Genomic DNA, 16,185 nt, shown 5'->3' on the forward strand with positions numbered 1-16,185 from the left:
GTGTCAGCACAGCCAGCTACTCCTAGGCATATGCCCCAGGTCCCCCCATCCCTGGCCAGTGTCCCTGGCCCCCACCCACTCCTTCCTGGGGACTTCTCAGGCATCGGGGCTGGGCCTCGGCTTTCAACTGCAGGTGTGTACCCTGAGGCCTGTCAGGGCAGCAAGCTCTCAGGCCACTCCTGGACCTGGGACTTGCTGTTTACCCTGGTCCCAGACAAGAAAATGGTCTGAAACCAGCTCACTCCCATCACCACAGGCTGCCTGGACCTTGAGGCTGAACTTGAGGGGATCCAGCAACAACTACTGCACTACCAGACCACCAAGCAGAACCTCTGGTGAGCCCTGCAGAATGCCTGTGGCCCCGGTCACGGGAGGAGGTGTTGCCTGGAAAGGTGGGCGGGAGGCTTCATTTCCCCGGCCAGCTGCCAGGGTCCTGTGGGTGGTCTTGGTCTAGCCACAGAGGGTTGTGGGGAACCCTCAGTGTGTGCTGTCTAGAAGGACCCCGTCTCCACCATGGCCCTCGACCCAGCTCAGTACTGCTTAGGAAGGCCCAGGTCAGCCTCACCTGGACAGAGGCCCTCTTCCTAGGGCAGGATTACTAAGTTGAGCAAAACTCTAAACTCGATGAGGCCATGCTGTCCCCAGTAACTAACCAACACTGATATTAAAGGTGCAGAGGAGACAGGCCAGCTGCACTCAGTAGTCTGGGGGCCATCAACATGCAGTGGCCTCAGAGTTTCGAGGGCAACAGACTGGTGCCCTCATCCTTGGCTCCGCACCGGGAAGAGGGACAAGGAGTGTGTTTTCGCCCAGGCCTACCTGAGCTGCTGTCTGCTGGGGAGGGTGGAGGAGGCTGGGAGAGGAAAAAGAACAAGTGTTCAGCTCCCAAGTGGGGGCCTGCAGCTCAGGGGAGGGGGCCCTACCAGACTACCTGATCCCCACATCAGAATTAGCTGAGGTGCCTCTCCCTGAGCCGGAGGGGGCTCCCATGAGACTGCCAAGAACCCAGCCTGACAGGCAGCGGATATCTCTACCCCTCAGGTCCTGCCAGCGGCAAGCAAGCAGCCTTCGCAGATGGCTGGAGCTGAACAGAGAGGAGCCCGGGCCTGAGGACCAGGAAGTAGAGCAGCAAGTGCAGAAAGAGTTGGAAGAGGTGAGGCCCCAGGCCACCCCCAGGGACACCCTGGGCTGTGCTCCCTCTCAGCCCTGCCTGTCCCTCCCTGGCCCTAGGTGGAACTGCAGATCCAGCAGCTGGCAGAGGAGCTCCAGGCCCAGCGCCAGCCTACTGGCGCCTGCATTGCCCGAATCCAGGCCCTGCGGCAGGCCCTGGGCTAGCATGTTCACCCCAGGGATGCAGGTACGCGGCTGTGGGGAGGCCCCAGGCCACCTCCAGGGACAGAGCACAAAGTTATGACTTTTATTTTTTATTTCAAAATGTTTTGCAATTAAATGAATTACTGTTCAGAAGTCTCCCACTTTTCATACAAAAATACTGTGCTACTGATACAGTTGAAAAAATTCAATGACATCTCTCCTGCAGGAGAAGTTCACAGCGTCCTCAGGGTCAACATGAACTCTGGGACAGGTTTTCCAGGTACTGACCAACCATCCACCAAGGCTCCTCTGCCTCCAAGACAGACTCTGAATCCATAGCAGCAACTTTCCCATATTTCACGTAGTGATATGGGAAGCGGGACACAAACCTCTCCCCTGTCCCTAGCTGGGCCTGCTCTGTTCACTATGGCGCCATGAGGCAGGTTCAGCATCCATCTTGCCGGCCAGCTCCAGACGGTCCCTCATCAGGTCCTGCAAAGGTCCTGATGATCAGTGTCCTCGGAAGACACTGGCAGAGTCCAGGGTGATACGTTCAGCCACAAGCACAAAGATTGCTTTTTCTAAAGGGCAGGATGAGGTGAATTTGGGAACAGAAAGCAGTTGTCATGAAGGCTGTGTGGCTCTGCTGGGGGCGACAGGGGAGGGGCTTCCACAGTCTGTGCCAAGGCACCTCACCCTGTGCAGCAGGAGAGTTAAGGCCAAAAAACAAAAGGGGCCAACAGAAAACAGCCCAGGTGATGGGGAGGAGCAGCAAGAAGGGATATTACCAGTCATCTTAAAACGACAAGACCAACTGAAGGTTCCGTCAGGAATGCAGGATCTCCCATTTATACAGTGTTTAGAAAGCTCCAACTGTGCCTGGGATCATTCCATTTGTAGGGAAGGAATGGGATACTTTGAGGTCATGACAGGGCTCTCACCCTCTTGTCTGCACCTCTGGAACATGTGGGAGCTGAATCATTGAAGTCCTACCTGGTCAGACAGGCCCTCACCTGGATGGCCTCACGGGCCTTCCCCTCTGAAAGACCCTCACTCTCTGTTTGGAAAAGATCCCTTAGCAGCCGTAACAAGGAAAGAGGCTCTAGAGGGAGCCCAGGGCCTCCCCAAAGCGGATTTTCTGTCCTGTTTTCAGCTGAAAATTGAAGTCCTTAGGGGCCTCGAAGATCAGCACGATGGTGGAGCCCAGGTTGAACTCGCCCAGGTGCTCACCCTTGCGCATGGGGACACCCTCTCTGTTGGTGTGCGTCACAAAGCTGAAGTCATTGTAGGAACCTTTGCTGTGCCTCGGGCTGTTTGTGTGCAGGTCCTGTGGGTGATAGGCTGGGGGTTAGCGGGGCCCGGGCCATGAGGTACAGTGTTACCCCATGTTTGGAGTCCCTCTGTTGCTTGTCCCCACCACCACCCAACCCAACTCCAAAAGGGAGGTGAGGATGGCATCTTAGGGCCAGGTGGGCCTGGTCTAGCCAGATCTCACACAAAGTTTTGACACCTGCTATGATCTGTCCAGAAAGGATAGGACCCAGTTGGATCCAGTGGTCTCCATGCATGTTGCTGAGAAAGTGGCTCCTGTGGGAGCCAAGGCCATTGGTCACAAACTGACACCCAAAAAGGCTGCCCCCGTGGGTGTGGTGGTCAGCAGACCTGTGAGTGCTGACCACCTCACATGCTGTAACCAACACAAGCCACCCCGAGCTCAACACTCCCTTTTTGTTCCCCCCACGCTCTCATCTTTAACCATGGTTCCTAGCAGAAGCTAGGTGCCAGGCAGGGAGGCAATTCCCTCCTCTCTCCCAGCCACCTCCAGCCAGCAGTGCAGAGGAGGAGGGAGGCTCAGCCACCGGCAGATGGAGCAACCCATTCTCAGGACAGCTGCTCAGCAGAGCCAGGCCTGACTAGATATGTGGCCCCCCTTAGAATTCAGTCCCAACACATGTAGCTGCACAGCAGACAGAGCAGGTAGACCCAAGAGGTCCAGCCCTTGGGCTTTCACAGGGCCTGGATTCTGCTTACCCGGTCAAAGTAAATACGAATGGAGCCCACGTTGGTGGCCCCAACGGCTGTCAGTGAGAAGAAGCCATGTTTCCAGTCCCCCGTCAGGACCACCCGCTCATTATGGCAGAAGAGCTCTTTGATCCAGCGAGCCATGCCAGGGTTCACTGACATCAGGGAACCTACAGAGGCAGGGAATGCTGCTACTCCCTGTCCAGAGCCTGTGTGTCCACTCCAGGGCAGCCAAGACCCAGAGGGACTCATGCCCTATTGCCCCAATGTCATTCCACATTCCAAGCAGGCTGGAGCCCACAGTCCCCTGCCCACAACCAGCCTGCATAAAGCAGTCAGCTCCTGGCCTTGATGACCCTGATATGGAGCCTGGTCCCCTGACACGAAGAAGCCGAGAGCCTCTGTGTGAACCCACGGAGCTCCCCCAATCCCTACACTGGCCCCAGGCTGACCTGGGAAGTGGCGCCGGTGGGACACAGTCCAGTCGGTGGGAGAGTGGAAGCAGTGGTAGTCCCCAGGAGCCAGGTAAATGACACAGTGATAGAGCTCGTTCCCTTCTCGGGTGACCAGCTGGTTCTTAAAGGAGTCACACGAGGTGGCTGTGGAATGAGAGTAGACGTGGGGGCCACCAACACAGTGAGCACCCAGCACACAGTCTGAGTGTGGTCTGCACATGGATCTCAGGGAGGCGCCACATGTGCCAGCCTTGGACCCTTCCCCAGCATCCCCTCCCTCCTGATCCACACACAGCACCAGGGCTGCCCGGTTCCGCCTGTGCAATGACCCACCTGGTGGGAAGGGCAGGTCCTCTGTGCAGGTGCGTGGGCCCAGGAACGACTCCAGGGAGTAGGTGACCCCCTTTACCTGCTCTACCTCACAGTTCTTCACCTGCCCAAAGTTGAGGATCCTTCCATCCGATGGGCTGATCTGGAAGGGCAGGAGAGGCTTGGTGTGAGGAAGAGCAGGGTCTCCTCCCCGCAGGAGACAGCCCCCACTTTCCCTTGTCATCCTGCCCCTTCCAGGTATGCTGGAGATGGGGGTGCTGTGCTGGACAGGCGGGGCCCAGCTGTGGAGGCAGGAAAAAATCCTATTTTGCAGGAGGAAAGGGTCAGGCCTTACCACACTGTGCAGGCCACAGACAGGCCGGGCCTGTGGCTTCAGCTTGCGCCGGAAGAACTCGCTGAGGTTGCGGTAGTGATGCAGGTCCTCCACAGCCGCCTCTTTCATGTTCACCCCGAAGGTCCAGATGTACAGGCTGTAGACAGGCCTACGCAGCCAGTGGGGCAGCTCCACCTGGTTGAGGCGGCCCCAGGCCCGTGACAGCAAGCGCGTCGGCACTGACTTGTACAAAGCCACCTGCAGGCCACAGGGCATGGGGCTGAGGTGACCACACTGCCCCAGCTCCAAAGAGCTCAAACGCTGTCATTAGCCCACTTCCCACTGCAGGAGAGAATCTGTACTGCACAAAGGCACCAGGGCCCAGGTGTCCCACACTGCTTTTGTGATGTGGCTGTTTATCACTGGGAACCAGACTGCACCTGCCAACTCCTGCCGCACAGTGCTGGGTTTATTCAACTCCAGTGGTTTTCATCATTTGATGCAAAAGTCAAACAGCAACTGCCCCAGACCCAGAGCAAGAGATGGCCAGCAGTCTTTCTAAAGTAGGGGCTGGAAATGGATTTGAGCCTAACTACGATGTGACTCTAGCCATGGTGACCCAGTACCACAGTGTGTGGGGAGGTGATAGGCATCTTGCCAGTCACTGCCCATATCCCAGGCCACCAGAGAAAGGAGGAGGCTCCCAGGTGCGTGGAACAAGTCTACAGCCCAAAGTATGTCCCTCTTAACAGAAATTGAGGACACCCTGAGCACCAACATCAGGAATTTTCAGATGTAGACCTGCATTGTCACTGTCACCTGGGCCTGAGCTACAGACAGGGTCTGCAGCCCCTGAAGGTCCAGCCAGCACTCTGAGGGCCTAGATGAAGCCAGTCGAAGCCCAGCCCTGCTGAGCCCTTAGCCCCATGGCTGGCCTTGTGTTGTTCAGTGTTCTGCTGCGACTAAGTCAGGACATAAAACCTGGGGTTCCTCCCAGGAGGCAAAGGGAAGTCATTCCCTCTGCTCTCTCTTCCTCCAGGGAAGCCTGGAGCAGCTGAAGACCGATGATGGCCTGGGGACAGGCAATGGGTCCCACTAGTTGGTCCCAGAACTCTCTGGCAGGGCCAGGTACCCAGGAAGTGGCAGCCTCTCAAACTTCAGGTGCTGCTGCCACTATAGAAACTGCCTCTAATGGGCAGCTGCTGCTTCTCTAAACATAACCAAGACACCAACTCCCCAAGGTGTAAATGATTTTATTCCACCTTTGAACACCTCTCCAAGGTAAGGAATTAGCAGCTCCCAGAGAGCTGCTCTTACCCCTCTCTGCTGATGCCCAGTCATGCAGAAGGGCTGTGTGAGCCCCGGCCCTTCCCAGGCACAGGCTGTAGCCTGAGCTAATATCCAGGATGCTTCAATGCCCCTGAGCTCTGGTGACACCCACCTGAATGTCAAAGGCCCAGGAACAGGGTTTCCTCCTCGGGGCCAACCAGCCTAGGAAGCCAAGGGCAAGAGCAAGCTCTCTAGGGACCAGGAGGAGGAACTGCCAACTCCTGCCACACGGTGCTTGCACAATCCTGGGACAGGCTTCTGGGTTCCGTTCACCCTAAGGGTCCCAAACAGGCTCCATCTTTCCTGAACCACCCCTCCAGCATCCCAGAATTAATGTGGCTTCTACTCAAAATCACGTCTAAGCTCTTTTCTGCCTGAACACAGAAAAGTCAGAGACAGACACCATTTTCTGAATCCCCAGATTGGATTCCTTCCAGAACCAGAGCCCCAAATGGCAGACACAAGGCAGGCTACGGGAATGGACAGGGCACAGCACACCCTGGAAGTCACTCTCACAGCCTAGATAGTGGACTTCTCAAAAGCTGCCCTGCCCTTGCCTACCAATGAACCTTGCAACCCACTGAAGATGGAGTTATGACCTATGTTTCTGACAGTCCATCTCCTCCTTAGTCTCTCCAGCACCTCAACCTCAGGCCTGCCCGGGGAGAGGTCCAAGCCACAGGGGGCTGCGCACACTTACCCTGCTCACAGGCCTCCATCCCACCCGGCTGAGCGGTCTGAGGGCGCCGAAAGGCAGGAGGTAGTAGAGGACGGTCAAGGGCCAGGAGCGCAGTTTCAGAGCAGGTCTGGACATGCAGCTCAGCTGCCCCAGCCTCCTCCTCAGGGCAAGCTGGGGGAAGTGCAACCTGCAGGGCACAGGTCCACACACAGCCAGGTCAGTGGCCACCTGCACCCGGGGCAGAACCCCTCCTGTCTACCCACCCTCAGCAAGCTGCCTCACTGTGGGATGATGGACCCCAGCAAGCACTGGCGATACCACCTTGTCCCAATCCCATTCTGAATCGGGCTCACTTCCCAGATTCTCCCACCCGCCAGCAAGCTGGGGAGGCTGGGAACGTGGGGACAGCCACAACAGAGGAGAGTCAGGCCCAGCTGTGGGGAACATCAGCCGCAGCAGCTCCCATGAGGGCCTCCAGGCCCAATCACCTGGGCCCAGGGAGGGGAGAGTAGGGTGCAGGGCCTGTCCTGTGTCTCTCAGCCTCCACGGCCCAGGAGAGTGGGCCCCAGGGGTCAGCTCTACTGCACAGGCACTGGCATTGGCACAGCAGTGCGTAGCGCTGAGGAGCTACGACCCAGCCAGCTGGGTATCCATCTGCTGTCTTCTGCTACCATCCTTTGCGGGATCTGGGATAGTCTTTTCATGGTTCCAGGCCCTGTTTCCTCATCTGCTAAATTAAGGGACCAAGACCCCACAAGATTTCAAAGGGAGTATTTACACCCCCACACACCCCACCACACAGCTACGGCTCCATCCATTTGCATGGTCTTTCTATAACAGCCCATCCATAGGTTTGTGAACAAAACCTCCCCACCACAAGCTCTCAAGCCACCTGCCTGCTCTGCTGGGGCCACACAGACATAGACATACACGACCCAAGCCCCTCCTTTCAGCAAAGGTAGACACACACACAGACACACACAATCCCCCTCCTTTCAGCAAAGGTGGATACACACACGACCCCCCTCCTTTCTGCAAAAGTGGACACACACACATACACAGCCCAAGCCCCTCCTTTCTGCAAAGGTGGGGACACACACACGACCCACGCTCCTCCTTTCTGCAAAGGTGGGCAGGCCTCTCCCCACCATCCCAGCATAAATGTAGGGCGGTCAGCAGGAGCTCAGCTTCACCAGAGCCATAGAGGCTAGACAGGCCTTTCCATTAGAACCCTGGCCTCCTGAGCCAAAACAAGGCCCACCCCACCCTGTCCACACCTAGGCCTAGCAAATGCTCCTGAGGCCCAGTGTAGCCTACAGGACACCACACTGCCATCCACTCATAATGTCCCCAGGCCTGTTTCCTCATCTGCAAAGTGACTGCATTTGGCTAATCTGCTGCTGCCATCTGGGACTGTGCTCTCAAGAGAAGCTGACTCCTCTCTCCCAGTTGCTGAGCAAACCAAGGAACAAAGCGGCATCTCAGCTGATAGCAGCAGCAGAGCAGACAGGAGAGGCAAGCCGGCGGTGAGGCCCTGCTCAGTTCGGAGGCGGCTGCATCCACAGCTCCCGGGTGCCTGCTTTCTCTCCCATCCCATCCCGGTGTGTTTCTAAAAGGTCCAGGAAGGCGGCAGGGACCAAGCAAAAACAAATCACTGCTCCCCTCTGGCTTCCCACCTGCCCTGCTCACTGCAGAAGAGCAGGGACCAATCCGAGAAGAGCTGCACCCCTCCTCCCGGCAGGAAGGGGGATGGGGAAGCCTCTCTCTGGGGGTGGGGCGGTGGGGGGCACAAAGGCAAGGATCTGGGGTGGGAGGAAGGGGCCTGGGAACACCAGGGTAGGGAAGACTGCAGGCATGAGGTCTGAGGCCCACTGGCTGCCTTCCCCTGCTGGGGCCCTCCTCCTGGTTGGAACCAAAGGTACCTGAAGCGGGCTCTCCGACTCAGGGCGCTCAGGTCCCCCAGGCCCGGCCCCTCCAGCCTCGGGAGCTGACCACCAGTCCCCTTGCCACCACCTCCACTGCGAGGCCGCTGGATGTGAACTCTGACCTTCCGGAGGTCATGGCGGGGAGCCGTGGGATTAGGGCGCGGTGGGCAGCATCTCACCATTTCGCCGCACGGAGCTCTGGTCCTCGCCGCGCCTCTGACTGACACATCATGGGCCGGCGCAGGGAGGGCGGGGCGAGGCTCACTCGCTCACTCCCTTTGTTTTCCTCTTTCCTCCCCTTCCCTGGAGCCAGAGGATCTCCTATGCTGTCACTGCTCCAGGGCCTCTGCCTCCACGAGGCCGGTTGGTGGCGCCGCTTCCTGGGATTGGTTCAGTCTTGGTGGCTCACAGGGTGCAGGTTAGAGGGTCAGGGCTATTGCAGACAGACAGGCACTGGTCACACACCTGCTCAGGGCTTGCAGCCCAGTGCAAAAACCCCTGCACTCAAACCCACTGTCCCCAGGCCTGGCAACCTGCATTGTCCCTGCTGCCTGGGGCTGAGCCAGCCTGCACTGCTCATCCTCTTCCTCAGTTGGCCTGGGAGCAGCAGTGGGGCAAGGCCCTTGGGCTGCCTGATCCAGTGAGCCATGACAGGGAAGGGACCAGCCACTGCTGCCAGGGCTTCCAGGCACCTCTCAGCTCCAAACACACAAGGTGGGAACCTGAGCCCTGTGCTCCCTGTGCTACAGGCCCTACTCGCCGTGGTTTGGCCCCTCCCTCGCCAGGATCTGACCCATTTTCAATTCAGGTTACAAAGTAGCATCTGAGGAATGAGATAAGAGGGGAAGCCAGGAGAGGTGCCCTGGTGAGAACCTGGCCTCTTATCTGCTCCAGGTCTCTCCTCACCTCTCTGGCCTTAACCCCTCCACCAACACACACACAAAATAATACCTGGCTCCTCACTCCAGGCCTCCTCAGAAGCTGGGCCTGGGAACAGGCCAGGACTGCAGCCCAAACTAGTTCCACCCCTCTTTCTCTATCTTTGCTTCAGAAAACACTTAGGCAGGGCCCTGCCTGGCTATCTGGGAGGACACTCCCTGCCCCTACAAAGCCTCTCCACATTACCCTGCACAGATACTGGCTGCTATCTCAGCCCAGGCAATCCAGGCCCTCCAGGATACGGGCTGACAGGGGCCCGTCCCTCCCAGCCTTCAACCCCGACCACTACCGCTCAAGAAGGGGGCAGGCACCTGTCATCATCCTTAGATGATGAAATGTGGCTCCAAGAGCTGCTGCCTAAAGCAAAGAATGGGCCAGACACAACCAGCACTCGGTAAGCCTAACTAAGACGTGGCTGTGGCCGTGCACAGTCAAACGTCTGACGCCCTGGCAAACCCTCCTCAGCCACGAAGTGAAGGTTCTACCTGGGTACCTGCCTGCAAGTCACCTAATCCCTGGGTATGGGATTCAGTGGCCTCTCAGAAAGGACAGTAAGGTGACTAAGATCTGGACCCAAGTGTGGATTTCTCCCCCGATCCAGGCAGTGTTGGGCTGGTTTAGGCCCCTCTAAATGACTGGCAGGGACAGCTCACTGCAGGTGGGCCAGGCAGGAGGGCACCCACCCACCAGGCCTCACCCAGCAAACAGATACACACCAGCATCCTCCCCTGGGAAGATGCCGGCACCAAGAGATTGGCACCGGCACAAGAGGCCCATCCTGTCACCAGGCCCACGGCTCCACAGACACCCCTGCTTCAGCCTTCCAGGGCCATGTCACTCCAATCACTCCACACATGTACGGACCACATGCCCCACCCTCCTTGATCCACCAGGCTCCATGCTGGTCTCCTGCCAGCTGCCAGGGAAAGAGGGGTGACAGCAGTCAAGGGTGAGCCTGGTGCCTGGTTCCAAAAGGGAGGCTCTTTCGCTGGTTGATAGAGTGCAGACTTAGAGCTGAGCTCACAGCCAGGACCAACAGGGAGGCAAGTGTGGCCTTGAAGGGAGATGGAGAGGAGGGGCCTTGAGGACCCCAGCCTTCTGCCAGTTTTCCTCACTTACCTACCCTGTGGGACAGTGACCACCACAGCCCTGAATATGTCAGAAAGACATGAACCCCAGAAAGACATGAACCCACATAAACCTAGCTCAGCTAAAAACCTTGAGTTCTCAAAGCAGGCTCCCCTGTGAACCTTGACGTTTCATTCTCCCGTGGTGCTATGAGGGGCATGGGTCTGGCCTCCAGTCTTAGAGAGGCACTACTGAAGAATTAAAGCACACGAGGCCAGGGGGCACGTCAGATGCCCATGAGGGAAAGGTGGGCCCTGGCTCAGAAGCTAGAGGAGGACTGGCCCAAGGAGCTGCTGCCCTGGCCCTGGAGAGACTCTAAGAACCATCCTGAGAAGCCAGGCTGGGGCACCCCACCTGCAGGTATGCCCAGTGAGAGGCAGGGGTCCTTGCCCATTCATATCCTTGCTTTATCACTATTCTAACTCTTCTAAAACAGGCACCAAAACCAGGGTGTCAGTGCCTCCAAATCACCACCTGATGGCCCCAAAAGATACCATGGAGTAGAATGAATCCAGCTTTGCCCCAGAACACACGCTGGGCACCGTCTGACCCACTAAGAGCTGTAGGATGGAGGCAAGGGGCCCCTAGAGGTCGCTGCCTTCTCACTTCCCAAGGGTAAAGCCACGTCGTTGGCCAGCAGTGTTTCCGGTCTCCCCATTTCAGAGCCCAGCTTGCCCTCTGCCTGCGACAACCCTGGGACCCCAAGCCAGAGATTTTATCCTCTCTGGCTGTCTAAGGGTGACACGGAGTAGGAGCCTCAGGCCCTAGATGAGGAATTTGCAAGAAGGGTACCCAGAATCGAGGAAGTGCTGACACTTTCCCTCCTATGCCTCAAAGACACCCTGTGGAGATGAGTTTAGGGTTGTGACCAGTAGGACTTTAATGTCATTACATAGCCCGAGGGCCAGTCACCTGCAACAGGAGAACTCAGAGGGCTTTGTGGCTGGTGACAACCTGGTCACTGCAATCCTGGCTGCCTTCCTCCACCTCCACCCTGAGAGCAGGGAAGGGCCTTGGCAAAGTCACAGGTACTCTCTAAGTCTTGGTTTGCACATCTGGAAAATGGGAAAGGAAATTTCTCCTGCCCATCCCCTTGTGGCTCAAGAGCACAACTGCAACCATGGCCCGGAACAATTGCTCAGAAAACCCACTTTCACTCAGGAGCGTGATGCTGCCTCACTTCACCCTGCAGACCTGGCTTCAACACCTCACCTCTCTTTCCAAAAAGTCAACCCCACACTCTGGCGGGGCCAGGAGTTTCCACCACAGGGAAGATGGAAATAAAAGGGGCTTAGGTGGCAGCTCTAAAACAGGAACCCAAACCTTGGGGGCAGTGATTGGCCTTGCAAGTAGGAAGCAATGGCTGATAGGACCATATGGGGGACTGGGGAGTACCTTTGCCAGGACATGCTGTTCTGGGGATCCATACCAGAGCAAGAAGGCAGTGTCCCCACCCATCCCTCACCAATCGGGGTGAAGACCACAGTACCCCCTCCCTCAGTGGAATGGAACATTCCAACTGAAGTCGATGAATGATCCAGGCCAAGCAGCAGTTACTACAGGTGTGGGTTGGGGCGTGCAAGCATGTGTGCATGCGGGGGTGTGTGTGTAGGTGCAAGGGTGTGAGCATGCTGGTTATGTGTGTAGGTGCAAGGGTGTGTTTGTATAGGTGTGCATGTATAGGTGTGAAGGCATGTGCATGTAAGGGTGTGAGTGCGTGCAGGGGTGTGTAGGTGAGGGTGTGTAGGTGCAAGGTTGTGTGTGGAGTGTTGGTGTGTGGGGGTGTAGGGGTGTAAGTGCAAAGGTGTGTTATGCATATAGGTGATGTGTGTGCAGGTGTGAGGGTGTGCATGTTGGTGGTATGTGTATAGGTATGGGTGTGTGTAGGTGCAAGGGTATGTAGCTTCAGGGTGTGTGTAGGTGGGGGGCCGTGCACTCCCCCCGGGGAGCGATGGGTTTTCTCCCCAGCTCAGTCCAGGCCTGGCCAACCAGCAGGAGCTTTCATCCAGTGGGGCAACAACCCTGCCTTCCCTGCGTTCCAGGGCTAGAAGCAGGCAAACTTCCCAAGTAAGGGCCCTAGGAAAATGGTCCTTCCTGGGTGACACAGACCAGGGAGCAAAAAGAAGGGCCCAGAGGCGCCTTTCAGACACAGTCAGTGGCAGGCAGCCCCGGGAACAGGGCAGGCAGGACTCGCAGGGATCTGTCCCAGCTGCCCGAAGACACGGAACCTCCTCTCAGACAACTCTGGGTGCTGTGGGGTAACTGGCTCTGGGCAGAGGCAGCAAGTCCGCCACCTGCTCCCAGGCCTTCAGGCGCTACCCTCTTCCCAGGCGCCCTGACCCCAGGCTCGGCAGCACAGAGGAGACTGGAGCTCTCAGGGCCGGAGGCGCCCCAGCCCGGGCCCCCCCAACGCCAGCCGGCACCCCCTCACTTCCCACAACTGCCTCACTTCCCGTAAGCCCCTCACTTCCCACACCCGCGCCAGGCAGGAGATGGACGTGGAGGAAGTGATCTCACGCAGCCCGGGCCGTGCCCACGTTGGGAGGGAAAAGCCCACGACTCTCTCAAGCCTGTCCAAAGGGCTCCTCAGGCCGGGGCCGCATCGTCGCAGCTAGGAGGACCAACCGACAACCGAACGCGCTAGAAAGGCACCCCAACCCGGGACTGGCCCTCTGAGCGGGTGGGGCGGAGCGGGGCACCTCCCTGAGAAGTCACCTGTGGCTCCTGGTCAGGCCGGGGCACGGGCTCCACTCACTCACCCTCAGGTGGCTCGAGGTTCCGGGCTCCAACTCCCCAGAGGTGCTCCCAGAGACGGGAAGCCTTGAGGCGAGTGGGCGGGGCCCAGGCTCCAGCCACTCAGACTACCAGGGGCGGGGGCAGGAGGCCGACCCCAGCCACCCTTAAAGCCGCAGCTCTGTCTGAGCCCCAGTCCTGCAGCTCCGTCAGCCCAACCTCAGGGCCCCTTTAAGAGGAGAGGCCAAGGCCAGGGAGAAGGGGAAGGGCAGTGGATACCAGCTCTGCCTGGTCACGGTCACGGCAGGACCCCACTCAGGCGGCAAGGTGGGCCTGGCTGCTCCCTGTCTGTCCTCAGTCTCTGTCCGTTGGTCTGTGAGCCTCCTGTCCCCAGCCCGTGGCTGCCTTCCCTCGCCACCCCCCACCCAACACTAGGCGGATGCAGGACCCCACGTGCTGCTGACTTCACTGAGGGCCAGCTTCTTCACTGGATTGAACAGAAAGCTACCCCTGCTAACCCTGGAAGCTCCAGAGAAGGCAAAATCCTTATCTTTCCCACACCCCATCCTGAAGCTACAAGGCTGCTCCCACCCCCACCTTCTTGCCTTCCAGGCACGCACACTCCTGACACACAGACTGCCCTGACTCCAAAACTGATGTAGCCCAGTGAACATGGACACCCATGAACAAGGTCCAACTGCCCCAGCCTAGAGCACACAGGCCTCCCTGCTTCACTACTAGAACACAAATCCCACGGGATGATGTGTGCTGTGTCTTCCCACCCCACTAGTCTGCGGGTCAGCAGCCCACCCCATACCCACACAATGCCAGGCACCCAACAAGCATTCAGCCTACATGGGATAGGACCAATCAGCTTAACTCTTTTAGGGGAAAGGAAAAGCCTGAGGGGGATCACCATTCAACCAAAGAAAGGGTGTGACATTAAATAGCCTCATTCACATCTGTGGGAGCAATTGAGCACCCGAATCCCCTATTCCATGGCAAGATAGCCTTGGTAGTCTCAATCTCCTCATTCTGAGCCACTGAATGGGATACAATTCCAGTTCCTTCTCACTACTGAGATCTTTGTTTCTAAAACAACTAAGGTTTGGGGCCAGGCATGGTGGCTCTTGCCCGTAATCCTAGCACTTTGGGAGGCCAAGGTGGGAGGATCACTTCAGCTCAGGAGTTCGAGACCAGCCTGGACAACATAGTGAGACCTCGTTTTGTTTTGTTTTTGAGACGGAGTTTTGCTGTTGTTACCCAGACTGGAGTGCAATGGCACGATCTCGGCTCACCGCAACCTCTGCCTCCTGGGTTCAAGCAATTCTCCTGCCTCAGCCTCCCGAGTAGCTGGGACTACAGGCACGCACCACCATGCCCAGCTAATTTTTGTATTTTTAGTAAAGATGGGGTTTCACTATGTTGACCAGGATGGTCTCGATCTCTTGACCTCATGATCCACCCGCCTCGGCCTCCCAAAGTGCTGGGATTATAGGCGTGAGCCACCGCGCCCGGCCTTGTCTTTTTAAAACCAAAAATAAAATAGGGTTTGGAACAGGAGGAGAGGGCCTGTAGGGCTTGTGGAGAAATTGGGCAGTGGACCAAGCCTGGAATAGGTTCTAAAGGCATGCAGTCACAGCCCCACAAACCTATCATCTTTACCTGAATCAGCCCAAGCAAGTGCTGCGTAACAAGCCACAGCCCTAAGATGCAGGGGAAGAAGACAGAGTCCTCCCCTCCTTCATGGACTTCCATGATCTTTCACACCTACAGTGCACCCATGGGAACAGGGAGGCAGGGGTGAACAAGGCATAGTGCCAACCCTAAGGGCCTCAGAATTTGGTACAGGGGTGGCAGATACCTTACACACAGCTGCTCCTAATATTCTCCTGTCCAGATAGGAGGTCTTCAGATAGTGTCATCACAACATTGATGAGAAAAAAAATCTATTCTGGCCAGGGCTACTGTCTGTGTGGAGTGTACACGTTCTCCCCATGTCTGCATGGGTGTTCTCTGAGGACCCTACTTTCCTTCACATCCAAAAGCTGTGCACATCAGGCTCACTGGTGTGTGTAAATGGTCCCAGTCTGAGTGTGTGTGGGTGTGGGTGTGCCCTGCCATGGGAAGGCGTCCTGTCCAGGGCTGGTTTCCACCTTGTGCTGCGCCCTGAGCTGCCGGGATAGGATCTAGCCACCTGCAACCCTGAACTGCAGTAATTAGGTAAATAATGATCTAACTTGTTTTTATTAATCTTTCATAAATGCATGTATAGCTCACATTTCAATGGTTAATATTAGAAATGTTCGGGGTCTTGAAGAGCTCAGTGATGATTTGTGGTCAGAAACATCCACAGAACTTTACTCTTGCTTATGTCCATTAGCCTATGGTAAAACTGGTTTCATTCTACAATGCTCTGCTTAAAGGTGAAGATCCCAAAAACCTATCATCAAGATTGAGAGCTTACTGTAACTGATCCCAGCATTCTCAGAGCCTCAAAGAAACTTCAGACCCCTTCTCACACCAGCTCCAAGGAAACACATATGATATGGGATAAAAAGCAGTTAAAACACGAAAAGATGTTGATGCAGAATCCTAGCACCACCAACTTCCAGAACTGGAAGACCACTGTGACTTCCTCAAAGCTTCTAGTACTTACCAGGCCACGTGTCCCTGGGCACAGAACAAAACCAAGCCCCAGTTAGACCAGGGAAGAAAGGTCTGTAAGGGAAAGCCAGGTTGTGCACATATTCTACCTCCCATGTGCTGAGAGATCTCTGGGACTCCCACACTCTTCCCTGTGGAATGGCCAGCTCCGGTGCACTGCATCTACCAGCACTGCTTTTTAACCACTCTAAGCCTCTAAGGCAGATCGGTGTTTAAAAACCTATAAACCAGGTCAGGTGTGGTGGCTCACGCCTGTAATCCCATCACTTTGGGAGGCTGAGGTGGGTGGATTGCCTGAGGTCAGGAGATCGAGACCAGCCTGGCCAACATGGTGAAACCCCATCTCTACTA

At 56.8% G+C, this 16,185-nt stretch overlaps 2 protein-coding genes across 32 annotated transcripts in view; one reads left to right on the plus strand and one right to left on the minus strand.

Annotated features, from left to right (window-relative positions):
- The window catches only part of SFI1 (SFI1 centrin binding protein), a 115,723-nt gene extending 114,261 nt beyond the window's left edge, over nt 1–1,462 (plus strand). For 19 of the 22 annotated variants that reach the window (XM_078338772.1, XM_078338792.1, XM_054240310.2 and 16 more), the window contains 4 exons: nt 1–133; nt 257–335; nt 1,042–1,153; nt 1,231–1,462. In XM_078338772.1, the coding sequence (XP_078194898.1) occupies nt 1–133; nt 257–335; nt 1,042–1,153; nt 1,231–1,335 (429 nt within the window). In that variant the 3' untranslated portion in view covers nt 1,336–1,462. The remainder of the gene's footprint in view (nt 134–256; nt 336–1,041; nt 1,154–1,230) is intronic. The other 3 variants (XM_054240311.2, XM_078338718.1, XM_078338726.1) reach the window with 1 other exon arrangement.
- Nucleotides 1,412–16,185, minus strand: part of PISD (phosphatidylserine decarboxylase) — a 41,389-nt gene continuing 26,615 nt past the window's right edge. The window contains exons 1-8 of one of the 10 annotated variants that reach the window (XM_035270223.3): nt 8,547–8,607; nt 6,464–6,629; nt 4,456–4,692; nt 4,125–4,263; nt 3,789–3,935; nt 3,346–3,506; nt 2,545–2,641; nt 1,412–1,806 (exon numbers count right to left, since the gene is read on the minus strand). In XM_035270223.3, coding sequence (XP_035126114.1) covers nt 1,760–1,806; nt 2,545–2,641; nt 3,346–3,506; nt 3,789–3,935; nt 4,125–4,263; nt 4,456–4,692; nt 6,464–6,629; nt 8,547–8,599 — 1,047 coding nt within the window. In that variant the 5' untranslated portion in view covers nt 8,600–8,607 and the 3' untranslated portion in view covers nt 1,412–1,759. Of the gene's footprint in view, nt 2,642–3,345; nt 3,507–3,788; nt 3,936–4,124; nt 4,264–4,455; nt 4,693–6,463; nt 6,630–6,930; nt 7,173–7,904; nt 8,109–8,364; nt 8,608–13,193; nt 13,227–16,185 lie in introns of those variants that run through there. The other 9 variants (XM_078338904.1, XM_035270224.3, XM_054240387.2 and 6 more) reach the window with 9 other exon arrangements.

The sequence above is a fragment of the Callithrix jacchus genome, chromosome 1 (genome assembly GCF_049354715.1).
Source record: "Callithrix jacchus isolate 240 chromosome 1, calJac240_pri, whole genome shotgun sequence".
Classification (NCBI taxonomy): Eukaryota; Metazoa; Chordata; class Mammalia; order Primates; family Cebidae; genus Callithrix; species Callithrix jacchus.